Source organism: Diachasma alloeum, unplaced genomic scaffold (genome assembly GCF_001412515.2).
Source record: "Diachasma alloeum isolate Michigan unplaced genomic scaffold, Dall2.0 Dall_scaffold_00210, whole genome shotgun sequence".
Classification (NCBI taxonomy): Eukaryota; Metazoa; Arthropoda; class Insecta; order Hymenoptera; family Braconidae; genus Diachasma; species Diachasma alloeum.
The window spans coordinates 193905-208675 of record NW_021680375.1 but is presented as its reverse complement, the minus strand read 5'-3'; the positions used below and the strand labels follow the sequence as shown (position 1 = coordinate 208675).

The following is a 14771-nucleotide window of genomic DNA, read 5'->3' as shown; positions in this document are numbered from 1 at the left end:
AAAAAGTGAGAAAAAAATATTAAAAAATTGTAAAAATTTCAAAATAAACATTCCAAGACACTAATGAATTCACCTGTGCAATTTCGCTCTCCCCCATGTGATCCTCAGCGACGGTGTACATGGTAATCATATTAAACCACCCCAAAACACCCCTAAAATCTTCGGAACGACCCGGAGAAACAGTGCGGAATCACCCTTTAACAGAATTACCCCACTATTATCACTTCTCCCTCGCGCCCGTCCTGTCCTCGAATTGAAATGTATTTGTGAATATTTTATGGGACGTCGTAGACCCCTGTGCACCCCGCCATAGATCAGAGGACTCGAGGGTGAGGCGGATTTAGCCCTTTCGCCACCCCCTCAGACGCCCAAACAACCCCCTCCCCACAAATCAATTCTTCTATTTATTTATTTTTTTTTTCAAGCCCAAGCCCTTCCGGTCTGAGCCTCTGCCAGCCCTCCAGACCCACCCCCAGACGCGATTTTCCGGAGTTTACGCGAGGGTCACAGGGATTTTTCTTATGATTTTAATTTTTTTTTTTCGGCCACTTTTTTGGATTATTTTATTCCTCGCGGGGGATTCTGGGGACTCGCGTTCGACTGCTTGGAGACTGAACTGTCGAGGGTGAGGGAATTTAGGGCGACTGCGCCCGTCGATTTCTAGGGGCGTCTGCGCACGGGGTGCTCAGCTCGCGAGGGGAGGAAAGGGGATTCGAGTTTTTTTGCTTTCCGGGGGAAGAATCGTGGTCGAAATTTGGGTTTTCGATTTTTTCTGGGGCATGAATTCATTATGGATGTGGGAATGGGGCGAAGTTCTTCGTGAATGGGGACACTTCCAGAATTTTTCTAAATGAAGAAATTGTTGGGAGAGATTGTTTTTTTATCGCTTCATTTATTTTGTTAAAATCATTAAAAAATCGAGGAGTGTTTCAAATTCGTCGTTTTTTCATCATGTTTTTTTTTAAATTTAAATAAACGATTTGGAATGTTTCATCTTGGATTCAAACATAAATTTGGTGTGAATTATTGAAGTCGAGATGCCTACAATGAAGTATCATGTCTATATTCATTATTTTTAATTTATCGTTTTTTAATGTTTTTTTTATTTGAATAAACGATTTGTAATGTTTTTTTCAAACGTAAATTTGATGTAGATTATTGAAGTCGAGACGTATAAAATGAAATATCATTTCTATATTCGGCAATTTTGATTATTTTCTAAAAATAATTTCGTTTTTTTTTATTTTCAATTTTGCTTCCAAATAGAAGCTTTGTAATCGTTCAAATAGAAGTTTTGTTTTTTTTAATCTTCTGTAACAAAGTTTTTCTTCAATTGTTCGCTAATAACTGAATGGAATTGAATCTTTTTTTTCAAATGTAGGTATTATTGAGCCCTACCAATCGCCATTAATTAAAATTTAATTCATCGATTAGTTTTTTAAATTCTCGAATGTTTTCGAAAATCGGTTGTCCCACGATAACTAAAAAAAATGTTTTGAATTGATTGAATAATGGCTTAAAAATTTGTTTGGATGTCCTTTTGACCGAGTTCGAAGATGAAGGCGAAAGCAATAATCGTTATTTTGATTTATTTGAAAATTTACGAAAATTTTGTATTTTTTGAAAATCAGAATTCCGGGGATATTCAATCATAGCTTGAAATGTTGGTTTCAATGCCATTAGTCGAAGTTAAAAGATAATTACGATAGCTATATTGGTTGATTTAATTTTTATGATGATTGTTGAAAATTTCGAATTTTTCATGAATTTCCCTGAAAGTGAGCTTTCTGATTGTTTCTTCAAATGTGATGTTTCAAATTCATTCAAGTATGTATAAATAAAATTTTTCTATTAACATTTTATCGAAGGGCTGAGGGGAGAGATAGACCCGTAAAAAAGACAATCGGTTGTATAGAAGAAAGGGATAATAAGAATAATGATGATGATAACATTCAACTAAGTTGAAAATCTGACAAAATTAGTTGAAAAGAAATCTTATTCAATTTAATAAAATGAAATAAACAATGAATTGTACATGACAGAAGGAAGTGATGTGCAAAATAACCATTCAGAAGCATATTGTTAATTTATTAGCAAAAATAATACTATATACTATATGCAAAACAAGAGCAATTCCCACTTGTTTGTAATGAGAATGATTATAAGCAATTGATTGAAAAAAGCAATATCGAATTTGACAGGAAGAAGGGCATAATGAAAGGGTATAGTGAAAACAAATCGTAATAATTTTCCAATAAGTCAATTTTCAACTCTCGATAACGAAAATTAATAAAACTATTCGCAAGTAAACTAGAAAGAATTCGTGAAAATGTTTGAAATTGCACAACTTCCTGTCAATCCTCATTCATTTCCCCTCACTCTCGGGGGAATAATAATTACCTTCAGCGGCCTGGTGATCGTTACAGTCTCGATCGTCGTTGCCTGCGCCATGGTGCACTTATTTACAGTAGATAAACTAAAAAAAAGAGACAAATTAACTGAATTAACGAACAGAAGCTAACAAGCACTAATTAACAACTAAACAACAGTAATTCCTCTCGGTTAGGAGGAGGCAAATGATAAGGATATTTAAATGTTTTCTGGACAAAATAAAATACTCCAAAAACATGAAAATAAATTTCTCCAGTGGAAGAAATAATTCCAAATCGTCGAACAGAATCGATTATTTAAAAAAAAAAATTGAAAATGGCTCTAAAGTTATTTTGAAAAATGATCAGAGGGTTCATAAATGAGTAATTACACTCTTTCAACGATTTTATATTTTATTTTCAATAAAAATCACCCTAAAACAGTGGAATAGTGATTTAACTAGCTGCGAAAATCCTTCATTTTTCACTGGCAATTATTCTCTCGGACATTTTAGAACAGTTTTCCTGAGAATAATTCTGTAAATGGATATTTCATTCGTTTCACTCCGGAAAATGCCACGAAACACGAGAAAAAAACGTGAAATAGCGAATTTTTCATTTAACGAATTTACAAAAAAATAAAAAATAACTCTGAAATTAAAAAATTGGTTGAAAATCAATCGATTTTTCCTCTCCTTAAGCCACCTCCTCCCCAAAAATTACAATAAATAATCAGGGAATGATTTTTATTTCTTCACTAAGAAAAATGAAATCATAAAATGGAGATGTTTCCCAAATATTTCAGAATAATTCAAAAAATGAAGAAATTCGACAAAAAAAATTATTTCGTTTTTTATATTTCTTACATTTTTATAACTAAATATTTTTGAAATGACAATCATTATATGAACACTTTATTCAATTGAAGAATGAAATTAAAGAGAATTTTATGTTTATAAAAATTTAATAAGAATTCCAAATGTCAAAAATGATTTAAAAACAGAAATACTGATAAACAATTGATTAATTCAGTCTCAACAATTTTGAAAACAACAATTACAATATAAAGGCTTTTTTTAGTTGAGGAATGATATTGAAAGAAATTTTATCATTTAGAAAATTCAAGAAACCTTCAAAATGTCGAAAATCATTCGAAAAAAAAAACAAATTTTGTTTTTGATATCGACAGCTCCATAAAAAAATCATTAATTCCGAATCAACTATGCAGTTGGAGAATGAAATAGAATATCATCATCAATTTTGGAAATGAGAAACACAATATAAAGACTTTTTTAATTGAAGAATGATATCGAAAAGAATTTTATCATTTGAAAAAATGTAGAAAAATTTCAGATGTCAAAATTCATTCGGAAGTTAATCCATTTTTTCTAATACTGATGGCTTCATTTATAATAATAATTATCAATAATAATTATTAATTATTTATTTATTATTTTAACATTCATAACAATAATTATTAATAATAATTATTGATAATTATTATTATGAATGAAGCTCAGTAATTATTTCACAATCTTCGTCATTGAAGAGATCTCAAAAAATTATTGGCCACGTAAAACCCACTCGCACTCAAAAATAAAAATCGAAAAAACTTTGCACTTACTCCGAAACGACTGATGACGCCAAGTGTAAAAAACCATCAGACTAATTTGTTTTTCACACCTGTAGCTCCTCAAAAAATCATTAACTCACAATCAACTGTTATCAAATTGATAACCACAATATTAAGATTTTCAGTTGACGAGTGAAATTGAGAGGAATTTTGTCATATGAAAAAATTAGAAAAATTCCAAATGCAACAAATCATTGAGATTCGTTCTAATACTGACGGTTCCATTAATAAAAATAACAGTAATAATTATTTTGATTAAAAAACAAAATTGATCTAATGAATTCCACTCTTTGAAAAAAAATCACCAACACTTGAAATCTAGAAAAATCAATGTAAACAATATTTCAAATAATTCATCATCTCCTTTGGATCACAACTATTTTCGCAATTCTAATAATATCCTCTAGCCCATTGATTCCCCCTCAAAAGGTCAATCGCCCCATCCCAATTATTAAATTATTCCCACCAATATGGAGCAACAATTCCACTCCAAAAACAATGGAAAAAATAATTGTGACTCACTGCAGAAAACCTCATACACCAGCTGACCTCACGATCTTCGTCATCGAAGAAATCTCAAAAAATTATTCCCCACGTAAAACCCACTCGCATTCCAAAATAAAAATCGAAAAACCCTTGCACTTACTCCGAAACGACTGATGACGCCAAGTGTAAAAAACCACGGGAAAAATCAGAAAAATCTTCTAGGAATTCCCAACAGCCTCAGTACCATGCTTACAGTGATGCCCGAACCTCGCCAAGTCGAATAAAAAGAATGTCTAATGATTGCTGGGAGCTATGATTAATCCCTCGATTGATTGCTGATGCGAGGCGTGGATGTTTACATGTGTTGATGTGGTTTTACTCTCTTTTTCCCGTAGTATTTCTGTCGTATCGTCATTCAATGGGGGGGGGGGGCTTGAGTGGGAACTGCATGTGGTGGGGGGCATGTGACGTCACAAAGAGAGGATGCTGGAGAACCAGTGGCGTTCGGAAAGCCATCAATTTTATTTCGGTAACTCTGTTTTACCGATGGGCAGTTGAGTCACTTTCTACGCTATCGATAACGTGGAGGTGTGTGATGTTTGTCGATTAATCGAAAACATCGATTTTTCACGCCCGAACATCGATGCTTTCAACGGCCGATTAATCGATTTATCGATTCTGTCTTGAAAACGTCGATGGTTTTCATTCGATGTCGTTGACGGCCGATTAATCGACTTTCGATTCTTTCTTACAAACATCGATTTTTTTTAATCGATTTCCAAAAAATGGAAAAATTAAAAATATGGTTTTCATTCGATGTCGTCAATGGCTGATTAATCGATTTTCGAGTCTTCCTTGAAAACGTCGATGGTTTTCATTCGATGTCGTCAACGACCGAGATCGAGTGAAATCGATTTCCAAAAAATTGAAAAATTAAAAATATGGTTTTCATTCGATGTCGTCAACGGCTGATTAATCGATTTTCGAGTCTTCCTTGAAAACGTCGATGGTTTTCATTCGATGTCGTCAACGACCGAGATCGAATGAAATCGATTTCCAAAAAATTGAAAAATTAAAAATATGGTTTTCATTCGATGTCGTCAACGGCTGATTAATCGATTTTCGATTCTTTCTGCCAAACATCGATGTTTTTCATTCGATGTTGTCAACGACCGACTCGAATGAAATTCATTTTCAAAAAATGGAAAAATTAAAAATATCGAAAGATTGAAAATTTTTAATTGTCAAGACAATTGTTACTAAAATTTGTGAAATTATGGAAGAATAGGAAATGCAACGTTTTTTTTCAACCAATTCTTGTGATATTATTTATTTATTTATTTATCCTTGGTTTGCACATAAACCAGTGACGACTTTTAGAAACTATTTTTCCTGATGTGTCCGTTGAGATATCCAGAAATTTTATCAGTGGACTTTATGTTTTCAAAGCTGCTGAATTCAAATATTATAACTGTTTTTGCAGAACCAGGCGCTGTCCATTTGTTCATAAAAATTTAACTCTTTAAAACACAAGATTACGGTAACGGTTGGAAATAGGAATTCTTTTCAGTTATCATCGAGTACCAGGCACAGAGCTCAATGTCACATGCCTCAGAAATGAAGAATGTTTTACAAAACATATTCTCGCTAATAATAAATACATATTGTAATAAGAAGGAGAGAGATTATTTAATTAAAAATAAAATAACTTTCGGGGCGGTTCACATGTATAGAAATATTTCGTATGGATTGCGACATATCTCTACGATTTTCTCTGGAGTGTTTGACATCTTTCGTATGAAAACAAAAATTTATGTAAAAATTTATGTATAGAAATAATTCGTATAGAAAATATTCGTATAGAAATATCCGAATATCATATGCGAAAATCCTGTAGAATTTCTATACACAAACCGTTTAGAGAATTTTTATACAATTTTTTCATACGTGCACCGCCGTCGGTTGCTTTGTTTGAATTTTGTTTACATTTTGTTTGCATTTTTAAAGTGAGTACTTTCCGGTCTAGGGTGAAAAGTTGCTCCCACCTTGGTAGGAGATGAGAAAAGGCCAAGGGTAGGCCGAGGATGGCCCGTTCTTCCTCCCGCTTACCAGAGAGCAAAGTACAAACTTTTCGTGCACATTGAGAAAAAAAAATTCTAAGAAATAGAAATTCTATGATTGATCCAAATCGTTCATCGATTGAATAGTCGCAAAAGAAAATGTTATTGTAAGACACAAATATCGATTCCAACTAAACCAAAATTGGATTGTATGAAATCGATTTTGTTATAGTATAGTATATTTTGTTTATTCTATCGAATTTAGAAAATACACGTTTTTGCGACAAAATCGATTGAATACAATTCAATTTTGGCTTAGTTTAAACGCTTCGGATTTGGCGCAAATAATTTTTTTTTCACAATTGCAATGGAAAAATAATCAGTTCAAATGATGAAGAATTGCGTTTGTCGTAAACAAGAAACTGCTCACCGCGAAAGTCTCGCCTCAATGAGTATCCAACAATATGCTCTTCATAGACCAAATGAATATTTTATTGCATCTATGAATTCTGCTTTCAATCGAACAGATATTTTTTTGCGGGATATCGTGACGCTGATAAATTGGATAATTACATGCTTTATTCGAAAAAGATATTTGATAATACAAACATTGATTTGTATGTACTGAAAAGTAGATAGTAACAAAAAAAACTTTAGATAACTGATCTTATTCGTTTTTAATCGAAAACATTAAAATTAAATCGATATTTGTGTCTTACAATAGCATTTTCTTTTGCGACTATTCAATCGATGAACGATTTGGATCAATCATAGAATTTCTATTTCTTAGAATTTTTTTTTCTCAGTGTACGTGTATGAAAAAATGTTTTACAAAAACTTCCATCTGAGGTTTGTCCATTATTACTGAGTAATTCCACAAATTACCAACCGATCATTTTGCGCCAAGTCTGGGATTTTTACCAACTTTTGATATATCTTTATACTCGATAAGAACTAACTTCACCTAAAATTTCAGAGCTCTAAAACTCAACTCCTTCATAAGATATGCGAAATTTCACTTTTTTTGCACAGAGCTAGTTCTTATTAGGGCCTATAATTTGACAAAATTTCATATTTTTTGGAATTACTTTAGTTACTCAATTACTCAATTTTCTCAAAATTGACCACCGGGAAAGTGGCGGTGGACGTGGTCATCTACAGACATTTCCAATCAAAATTAGAGAATGTGAAAATTGAAGGATTGCAATGCTTCCCTTCGGAAACAAAAACGCCCAATTTTGGTGAATTTTCAAAAAAAGCCCGAGAGTTCCTCGATTTTTCCGAACAACGGCGCAATTTGAGTGATCGCGTCGCGAAATGGCCACGAATCGCGTATATAATGGGCCTGCTTCGAAGGATCAGTCACAGTCAATTTTCAAACAGTCGTCACTCGAAAACCCTGAAGTCTCAACTTCCTCGCAAACATGAAGCTGATGAACATCATCTTTGTTCTCTTGGTGGTATTCTGCACCATGAGCTCAAGCCGACCAAGTGAGTGAATAGTCAACTACTTGAAAACATTATTTGACCTTCGCGATTCAATCTAACAAAATTTTGAAACCAGATTAGCCAAGTCAATTTAACTTCTGAACTGGTCATTCAATCAGAGGGAAATTGACTTATGGTCAAATGTTAATATTTTTTATTGCAAACATTATATATTCTTCGGAAAATATTTTTCACACTCTAAAATCAACACTTTGTATATAATATGTCGATTTGTAGATACCAGGCTAAAGGCCCACGGGCGATGGAAAATAAATAATATTTTTCATTTAATCGAGATACGCGGTAGCGTATCGGCCAAGAATAGTATTTGCGAACGCAACGTAGATGTGAGAGCCATCAAGTGGTTTCTGAACTGACTACTCGTGGGGGGCAACCAATGAGATCAAGGAGATCTCAGTGATCTCGTTGATTGACGCCTATCATTGGTTCACTGCTAGTGATTTCATTGGTTGACTCCCAAGAGTAGTTAGGTTAAAGCCCACTTGGTGGCTCTCACATCTACGTTGCGATGGCGAATATTTCCGGCCTGCACGGTCAGTCAAAATTACGGAACTCACAATTCGCTCACCGATTACCGAATCGACTCAGAAAATTTAAGTGACGGTATCGTAATTTTTCACAGGAGATTCAGATAAAAATTACGGAACGCTCTGGAAAAATTCCGCGACAGTTCCGTAAAATTTCCTACAACCATATTTCGCTCCGGAATTACGGAAAAGATACGTAATTTTTATTGAATATTTCTCCCCGTGTGTTGATATGGATTTTTTTACTAGTGGGGAGTTGGTGGGCCGAGCAGCAGGCGAGGCCTGCCAACCTCCCGAGTATGTAAACCCCATAACAACAGCCCGGACAACATTTCTCCGTTATGATTTTCACTTTTACGAGTTTGGGGAAGGGCTAATACCAATCCCTGGACGAAGGAAAGTGAAGAGCAGTACGGAAAAAAGTTTATCGTCACGTCTGCACGGAAAGTACGATTTTCCTCTCCAAATGACGGGAGGAAAGCGGCTTATTTCATTCCTCGGTTTTCTGGTGTTTTCGATGATTTTTTAAACCATTTTTTTATTTAAAAAATACAGTCATTATTTACAACATTTGAGTGAGAATTTAAAAAAAATTCTTTTTCCATTGAGAACTATTCTTAGATCGGCAGCAATCACTACTTTAATAATATTATGAGAAGTTGCACTCTACAATAATGAAGTTTTTACTTATCTTCATTGAAATTTAAAAAATAATATAATAATTGGTAATTAAAAATTCTCAATTATTGGTCGATACAATACTTCGGAATTTGAATATTAAAATTGATGGTTGATTGAATAATCAAAAAATTGGTGAGTGATATTAACAACTGACTTAATCAAAATTTAACTGTAATTAAAAATTATGATTATACCGAAGTCTCGAACTGTATTTTTTTATAGAAATCTGATTGACCACTGGACTCATTCATTAGACATTCCTGACTTGACTTTCTGTTTCCTTTATTTGTATTTTTCAAAAATTTCAACTTTCTAGCAAGACCCAAACAAAACTTTTCTTTGCCGCAGTTTTTTTACAATGACATTTGTTTTTTTTACAGCGAAACGTAAACATTATGGCGTTACAGACCCCAGCAGGGTGCGTGCGCACTATAATTGTATAAACGCCTGTGAAAGAAGAAAGGCAAAATACTCATACCATGAAATGTTCAAGTGTATCTGCAAGTAAGTTGGGAAATATTAAGCTTCAAAATTCATTTTAAACAATCGATCATGAATTTATTTTTTCTCAGGGATGACAAAGGCAATCGCCTGGATCTGGGGAATGTCGGGAAATAATCATGTTCCGAGCGTATCCTCCCTTCTGTAAAAGGAAGATATTTGTGAAAGAAAGTGTATTGAATGTGAATGTCTATAATGATCTTGATATCCACATCCCACGAATAAAACACTTCAATTATTAATCAGTGGTGTAATTCATTTCGTCGACTGACTATCCTATTTACTAAAGATGAAACAAACGTGAAGTTGTTTTATATCGAAATATCTCGAAATTGCCTGACCGCTAATCCTTAATTCTGATTGGTCAATATGTGACACGAAGTTATTCATAAAAAAAACACGCGGTATTTTCAAATTCTTCAGTGACATAATTTCAAATTCTTCAGTGGTAATTTTTTTTTTCGAGTCATATATATATATTTCACATGTATATATATCATCGGTGAAATTAATAAATTCTGTCCTTTTATGGAGACCGATTATTTTAAAAAATTGAAGATAATTAATTGAAAATGAAAAATTCTTTATAGATACTTTTACTCTACTTCGCTATTCACTTCAATCATTAGTCGAATTCTCTTTGATTTATTATCAATATTTATAAGGTATTCATAAGAAAATGAAATTCAATGAGTTCCATTTCTTCATTTCAACAAATGAATAGATCATACGCATAGATCTTGTAATAATAAGAGAGTAGAGGATTTTTCGTATCCCAATTGTTGAAGAAACATGAAAATTTATGTAAATAAGAACGCCTAGATATATTGAATGTCCGCATGAAAATTGGGAAACAATAGGGAATTGGCGTGAATTGCTTTCAATGTTTTAATCTCAAGTTTAGGACCTGAAAAATTCATTTTTCATTCACAAACTTCAAAACATTGCTCATTGATTCATAATTAATTGTCAAAAGTCGAAGATTTCAATCGCTTTGAAATCGCCAATGTCACCAAAACGTCACACAGACGGTCGAGCGCTGGATCAATCACAGAATGGCTCGAGTCGACCTAACCCAATCTTGAGACGCGCCAATGGAGAACGTCAACTCCCCTCTCTCTTCACACCTGACCAATGAAGCGTCACCTGACCGTCTTCGTGACGTCATTTGTTTCTGAGTTATGAATAATTTTTAAAAAGTCTAAAGTATCCACTTTACCCTATCCTTCCCTATATCATATATTAATAATAATTTTATTTATTTATTCATTTATTATGTTGATAATATATAAAATTTTTTGCTATATTTATTGCAATAATATAGACCAATTCGAATAGTCTTGAGTTTCCCGCCGATTATTCGACTGTTTGATCGATTGTGATCGTAAAGTCATTCGATTTTACACTTCCCCTTTCACTTCGACGCTCATTGCGAACGCCCCGAGGCCACAGTTCATTTTCGAAAGACATCTTGGAGAGTTGGGACACTTTCGCAGAGGTAATGAGTCGTTTTGAGAATTTTTCATAGATTATTTCGATAATTTTGGATATTTCTGCTCGTATGAAGTAACTATTAGCGGTTTTTTCATAGAGTTTTAAATTATTTGGGGGTGCACATGCACATGGATAAATATGTGTAGTACTTGGAGGTTATATGACCACGTGCACATTTTTTCTGTTAAGATTTTTATGGATTTTTGAGGGTTGAAGGGAAAATTTTGTCATAATTAGTAATTAATAGATGAAAAGAAATTTTGGGTGATTTCATTTTGAATTTTGAGTGTCGCGAGGGGCTCGAGAGGGTTGGGAGGCCGTTGCATCGTGGACTAAAGGTGAGGTATATTTCTTTTTTAAGAGATTTTTACTATTTTTTGGATTTTGTCATGATGAAATTAACACCGAATGCTGATTACATGATTATTTGTTAACATGCACTACCAACTGAGGTCTTGAAACCATCAAAGCCCCATCCTCAAATATGAGAATTGTTAATTAACGTATCTGTTGTCTTCTCTTTTCAGATTTTTTGGCATTTTTCACATTCCAAAAACCGAAATTACGAGGGGATGACGAATATTCTACAAATACAAATTCATGAAATTTTTTTCTTTCTCTCTTTTTATGAATATCTCGAGAATTAAAATGGAGAGCAGCTCGAAAATTGTCTCATTGGAAAGCCAGGAAAAATTCCGATTCCAAACCCTGGTCATAAACCCATTTTGCCCCATTGGTTCCCAACATATCGTTGAAAAACGTTTCTCGCTTGAAAAACGAATTTCGTGAGTTTATTGATATACAATGGGGCAAAATGGGTTGATGACCAGTGCTTGGAATCAGACATTTTTCGGAGTATCTCATGGGGTCATTATAGACCCCATATTCGGGATACTCATGAAAATGAGTCAAGAAACGAATGAGTGAATCTCCAAATCATGAAATAAATAGTGAAAGTAAGTTTACCTCCTTTAATCCCCTCAGTTACGCTATAACTAATGAATTAATTGTAAATATTATGTGATGAAATTAACACCGTATGCTGATTACATGATTATTTGTTAACATGCACTACCAACTGAGGTCTTGAAACCATCAAAATCCCAACCTCAAATATGAGAATTGTTAATTAACGTATCTGTTGTCTTCTCTTTTCAGATTTTTTGGCATTTTTCACATTCCAAAAACCGAAATTACGAGGGGATGACGAATATTCTACAAAAACAAATTCATGAAATTTTTTTCTTTCTCTCTTTTTATGAATATCTCGAGAATTAAAATGGAGAGCAGCTCGAAAATTGTCTCATTGGAAAGCCAGGAAAAATTCCGATTCCAAACCCTGGTCATAAACCCATTTTGCCCCATTGGTTCCCAACATATCGTTGAAAAACGTTTCTCGCTTGAAAAACGAATTTCGTGAGTTTATTGATATACAATGGGGCAAAATGGGTTGATGACCAGTGCTTGGAATCAGAAATTTTTCGGAGTATCTCATGGGGTCATTATAGACCCCACATTCGGGATACTCATGAAAATGAGTCAAGAAACGAATGAGTGAATCTCCAAATCATGAAAAAAATAGTGAAAGTAAGTTTACCTCCTTTAATCCCCTCAGTTACGCTATAACTAATGAATTAATTGTAAATATTATGTGATGAAATTAACACCGTATGCTGATTACATGATTATTTGTTAACATGCACTACCAACTGAGGTCTTGAAACCATCAAAATCCCAACCTCAAATATGAGAATTGTTAATTAACGTATCTGTTGTCTTCTCTTTTCAGATTTTTTGGCATTTTTCACATTCCAAAAACCGAAATTACGAGGGGATGACGAATATTCTACAAAAACAAATTCATGAAATTTTTTTCTTTCTCTCTTTTTATGAATATCTCGAGAATTAAAATGGAGAGCAGCTCGAAAATTGTCTCATTGGAAAGCCAGGAAAAATTCCGATTCCAAACCCTGGTCATAAACCCATTTTGCCCCATTGGTTCCCAACATATCGTTGAAAAACGTTTCTCGCTTGAAAAACGAATTTCGTGAGTTTATTGATATACAATGGGGCAAAATGGGTTGATGACCAGTGCTTGGAATCAGACATTTTTCGGAGTATCTCACGGGTTCATTATAGACCCCATATTCGGGATACTCATGAAAATGAGTCAAGAAACGAATGAGTGAATCTCCAAATCATCAAATAAATAGTGAAAGTAAGTTTACCTCCTTTAATCCCCTCAGTTACGCTATAACTAATGAATTAATTGTAAATATTATGTGATGAAATTAACACCGTATGCTGATTACATGATTATTTGTTAACATGCACTACCAACTGAGGTCTTGAAACCATCAAAGCCCCATCCTCAAGTATGAGAATCGTTGACTAACTCACCTGTTCTGTTCTATTTTCAGATTTTTCCGGATTTTCCAAATTCCAAAAACCGCGACTGAGGGAATGAAAATTTTGTGGGGAAATTAGATCATGAATTCCTCTTCTTTTCTATTTCCTTGGATATCTCGAGAACTGGAGGAGATAAGAGGCTGAAAAATCGTTTTATTGGAAATCCAGGGGAATTTTCGATTCCAAACTTTAACCCAATTTAGTTTAATAGTTTGATGATACACGTTGAAAATTAGTTTTTGAGGGCCAAATCGTTTTCTTTGTCTTTGTCCTAATTCCTTGTCCAATGAATTACAGCAACAATTTTTTTAATTTCTTGAATTCTCCATTGATTGAACACTGAAATCATTGTAGCAAAATTTTTAAGCTGGTCTAATGGCCATAATTATTTCTCGCAATACTCATGTCATAGGGTTTTTCATTTTTTTCACTTTTCCCTATATTATTGCCAGTCATTCTATTTTGTAACACAACCTCACGTTACCTGAATAAAACAAATTTCTTGATATTTGTAAGTAAAACCTCAAGGGCTGAGACTACGATTCAGAACCCCATCAACTTGTATATAGATGTATATATGTTAAACTGACAAATTATGCTGAACAAACGTCTTTAAATTTCTTTATCTATCTCAGGAACGTGAGGTGATGAGGACTTTAAAAAAAATCAATTTCATACCTCTGGTAATTCTCAAGGTATTCATAAAAATAGATTAAAAATAGAATTCATGAATCTCCGAGCCATCAAAAAACTGTAAAAGTGAGTTCAAACCTCCTTTAATTCCTCAAATATTCAACAATCATTTGATTTATATTATATATCACATGATGACATCAACACCGAATAATGAGTTCATGATTTTAATGTTTAACATGCACTACCAACTGAGGCTTCTCGTCTCCAATAAAACATAATTCGAAAATGATTCTTTTGTTGAAAAAAAGTTTTGATCTTTGTTTCAGACTTCAGAACGAGTGGATGACCTTCCTATGATTCTAAAATCCCACATTTTTTTTAAAATACGACCTGTATTTTTCTAGTTAATAAAGTTGAAAAAATGACTAAAAAACGTTTTCCAAATATTTAAACCCAAAAAAAACCA

The 14771-nt window shown here is 33.5% G+C and overlaps 1 protein-coding gene and 1 long non-coding RNA gene across 7 annotated transcripts in view; one reads left to right on the top strand and one right to left on the bottom strand.

Annotated features, from left to right (window-relative positions):
• Positions 1 to 4861, bottom strand: part of LOC107036616 (transmembrane protein 47) — a 12532-nt gene extending 7671 nt beyond the window's left edge. The window contains exons 1-2 of one of the 4 annotated variants that reach the window (XM_015254683.1): positions 4649 to 4861; positions 2401 to 2476 (exon numbers count right to left, since the gene is read on the bottom strand). In XM_015254683.1, the coding sequence (XP_015110169.1) occupies positions 2401 to 2451 (51 nt within the window). In that variant the 5' untranslated portion in view covers positions 2452 to 2476; positions 4649 to 4861. The other 3 variants (XM_015254685.1, XM_015254684.1, XM_015254682.1) reach the window with 3 other exon arrangements.
• Positions 4862 to 11212: 6351 nt separating this feature from the next.
• LOC107036654 lies at positions 11213 to 14732 on the top strand. 3 transcript variants are annotated; one of them, XR_001460792.2, is made up of 6 exons: positions 11213 to 11264; positions 11788 to 12216; positions 12419 to 12847; positions 13050 to 13478; positions 13681 to 14428; positions 14632 to 14732. It is a non-coding gene; the product is annotated as an uncharacterized LOC107036654 (long non-coding RNA). The 3 variants fall into 3 exon arrangements; XR_001460791.2 differs by having other exon boundaries at positions 11233 to 11598; XR_001460793.2 differs by lacking the exon at positions 13050 to 13478 and having other exon boundaries at positions 11233 to 11598.
• The last annotated feature ends 39 nt before the right edge of the window (positions 14733 to 14771 follow it).